At 28.0% G+C, this 3,854-nt stretch overlaps 1 protein-coding gene across 1 annotated transcript; it reads left to right on the top strand.

Moving 5' to 3' along the window:
* Positions 1-1,405: 1,405 nt before the first annotated feature.
* LOC125876661 (transcription factor MYB15-like) lies at positions 1,406-2,556 on the top strand. The gene is made up of 3 exons (XM_049557882.1): positions 1,406-1,556; positions 1,691-1,820; positions 1,926-2,556. Exons 1-3 carry the CDS (start codon positions 1,424-1,426, stop codon positions 2,401-2,403), a joined length of 741 nt encoding a protein of 246 aa, XP_049413839.1. The 5' UTR covers positions 1,406-1,423; the 3' UTR covers positions 2,404-2,556.
* The last annotated feature ends 1,298 nt before the right edge of the window (positions 2,557-3,854 follow it).

Below are 3,854 nucleotides of genomic sequence, written 5' to 3'. Positions count from 1 at the left end.
GAGGCATGAGTCAAACATTGGTACCATAATATAAGTCCATCTAGCTTCGTTGACGCAGCATAGATACAACAAAGACACATATCAAATAAGATTTTTTCAAAGATTTAATTGTTGCACACAAGATTTTGAGATTGTCGCCAATTATTAGAGACTTTTTTTAGGGCATAATTTTTGGATCGATACTCGAAGTTACTAACTTTCAACTATCTAAGTGTTTATTATTTATTCCTTGCAAGTTATTTTATTATATGACCAATTCAATATATATATATTTAATTATTCCATTTTAGGAGTAAACACTGCACTTTTATAATTTCATCAAAGGTTTCTAATAATTGACAAAGATACTTAATCTGCCAGATTATGATGCTATGTGTCGTTGGCTTTGTAGTACTTACAAATTAATCTCAGTCACTAATTTCCACTAAAAAAAAAAGGAAAATCATAGGAAGAAGGTCATAAATATCGGCTTAAATAGTGATATTCCTGGTGCACAATGAAAGAGGGCCTCAAGACCATAAATTGACAGGTCCACTATTTGATTTTTGTTGTACGTTGCTACGCAAACATTAACTTATATGAAAAACTTTATTACGTGTTTCACATAATTATTAATATTAGTTGCGTGACAATTTTTTTTTATTCTCACAAAAAAAAGTAGTCTCGTGAACTATAAACTTCGAGTTTATTTTTCTTTTGAGACAACAAAAGGCCTCACATAATTATAAAAGACCCATAATAAAAATTCAGTCAAAATAATGACTTAAAAGATATAGCACGTAATCATTTAATTTAAGGGTGTGTTTGGCTGGAAGAAAAATATTTTCATACACAATATGTTTGGCTGGTCCATTGATAGATTTTTGTTGTACGATGTCAAGTGGTCCACAAATACTATTAACATAGGTACAAAACATAAAACAATTGAATAAAATATATAAATAAATATTTTATCTGTTTCAATTTACGTGACACATATAGTTAAATTTTGAAGAGTTAATTATATTTTATTTTAATCAAACTTTTTTATATGACTTAAAATATTTTAAGTTGTATTAGATTTCAGATATATAAAGTTTTATGTTTGAATTCACATATAAAAATACACCGATTATGTTTTTTGTTTTTTCCCATTAGTGTGTGGTACAATATTGCGAGTAATTTCACTCTCACCAAAAGATTGGTCTATTCTATACATAAATGCTTAACGAGTAGAAAGGTGCTTTTGCATTATACGTAGCGAAAATAAGAATATTTTGACGAAAGATAATGGAATTTTCTTTACAAGGCCCCATTTTTCAACGTGTTTCACGTTATGCTCCCTCTATATAAATAGACTCAAAACTTAAGAATTTTGTGATATATTCATTCAGGTTTCTCTACTTATATTAGTTATAAATAACTCATCGGAATTAATTAAGCGATGGTGAGAACACCTTGCCGCGACGAAAATGGTCGTAAAAAGGGTACTTGGACTCCTGAAGAAGACAGAAAATTAGCTGATTATATTACTAAATATGGATCATGGAATTGGCGACAACTTCCCAAGTATGCTGGTAAGAATTTAAATCGAACTCGAAACCATTAAGTTCAATATCTATTTAAATATGTAATTAATTAATTATCATACTATTGTAGTCTGTAGAGTTGTTGTAATTGACGGATATATATTATTGTCTTGGTGAATTAGGCTTAGCAAGGTGTGGGAAGAGCTGCAGACTTAGATGGATGAATTACTTAAGACCAAATGTTAAAAGAGGAAATTATACCAAAGAAGAAGATGAAATCATCTTGAACCTCCATGCTCAACTTGGAAATAAGTACGTTTTATCTATTTAAATTTGATGAATTCAACTTTTAAAATTTTCAGCATTGAATTCATTGTAGTAATGAGAGCTAATAATTGTTAACATCTATGATATCAGGTGGTCAGCGATTGCAGTTCACTTGCCAGGAAGATCAGACAATGAGATAAAGAATCATTGGCACACAACACTGAAGAAGCGAGCTAATTATAACTTGAGTGAAGGAAGCAAGAAGTGTAATAATAAGAAGAGTGAAAGTAATATTACTAAAAGAAAGAGTAATGTGGAAAATCAAAATGCAAGTGCTAATAACAATTATATGCATGAAAATATAGTATTGGAAAGTTCAGAATGGTCACCAAAGGAGTCATCAAGTGAAGAGTTATCCTCTATTGATTATCAACAAGACATTTTTCATGAAGAATTTGGTAATTTGGAGGAAATTACAAGTGGAAGTTTTTGGACAGAACCATTTGAAGTGGATAGTAAAATTGATTTTGTAGCTCCTTCAATTGATTATTGTGGACTTGTATGTCCACCTTCTCCTTTTATGCCTCATGAATTCTTTCACTTTGATGATTGTAATAATTATTGGTAAAAAAATAACATTCAAAAGAAGTACCTAATGATTCATCCCAATACATTCGACTTCATCGATGAATTACATTAGATATATTATTTATATTGTTGAAGATGAGTGTACTCATGTGAATCTATACATGTACATTACAACATTTTATATGAAATCAAGAGTAAATACTAAATAGCACTTTTGTTATCTCATTCTATTGATAAACTCTTTTTTAAATTTTGCAATATCTTGAATTATTACTTTTTTGAAATTCGCTAGGTTGGGGGGTGTCTAGGCTAGTTTTTTATTAATAAAAAAGAAAAGTGAACCTTAAGTAGAAGAGTACAAACAATATGTTAGGCATTATCTTATTAACCGTTCATTAATTTTAAATGTGTACTTTTGACCCCTCTACATGTAAATTTCACAAATTTACAAGAATAATTTATTTTCAGAATAAGCGTAAGATTATGATGTTTTTTTTTAATGTTTTATCTTACACATTTAAAATAAGTTAGAAAGTAAAGAAACATACTGATATTTTGAATTATCATTAAAAAAATTAGCTATTATTATAATTTTACCGGAAATAACAGGTTCGTTATAAGACCTGTTAGGAAATTTATATTTACCTATTATTATAGGTCAAATTCATTTTGTAATGCAAGACTATAGACACTGCCCATAAATGATCAATTGATTTTTAATCGTGTAAATAGGGATGATAAAATTAGCTCAAAAAATCATGAATTATTTGACGATCTGTATTAGTGTGAGAAAATTACTAATCCACTAATTATTAATTTAATTTATTTTAATTTGCCACAATTCATCTTAAAGTTAGATTAATATATATGTAGTTTAAATTTCTCATTAAAAAATCTTTAAATAGTTCTAAAAATATTATGATAAACTCACAAGTGTAGATTAAAAATCATTCAAGTTGTACTTGTGAAACGGTACTATCAAAAATCAATCTTCGTAAGCATAATTGAAAAAAGGAGGCAATTTTGTCTCCATCTATCTCTACTCGTACACTTATTAAAGTCATAATGTTTTTGTTTGCTAAGTTATAATTGTCATAATAAAGATAAACTAATTTTATAAGTTACTTGAAATTATAAAAGTACAAATTAATAAACAATTAAATAAATTGAATTATGATTCATTTCAGCCCATTTTAATACAATTTATTTTAACCAAAATAATTTTAAAAATGTTATTTACTCCCCTCTTCTATTTATTGAACTTATTTTAATCCGTTTAAATTTAAACTAATCTGTCCATTTAACACTTCCGAACTATTTTTAGCACCGGCCACGGAATGTTCTAAGAAAACGTTACACGATGGCAAAATGTGAACATTTTATTGTTATTCTCATTTCTATTTTCATTCAACATAGAAAAAGTCAGTTTCCACTTTATTGTGTTTGCCATTGAATCAACAATGTGAGGCATATTATTACTACTCTACAAAT

This window comes from Solanum stenotomum, chromosome 9, assembly GCF_019186545.1.
Source record: "Solanum stenotomum isolate F172 chromosome 9, ASM1918654v1, whole genome shotgun sequence".
NCBI classification, from domain to species: domain Eukaryota; kingdom Viridiplantae; phylum Streptophyta; class Magnoliopsida; order Solanales; family Solanaceae; genus Solanum; species Solanum stenotomum.
Note: the sequence above shows the minus strand (reverse complement) of the source record. Positions and strands in the feature narration are given on the sequence as shown.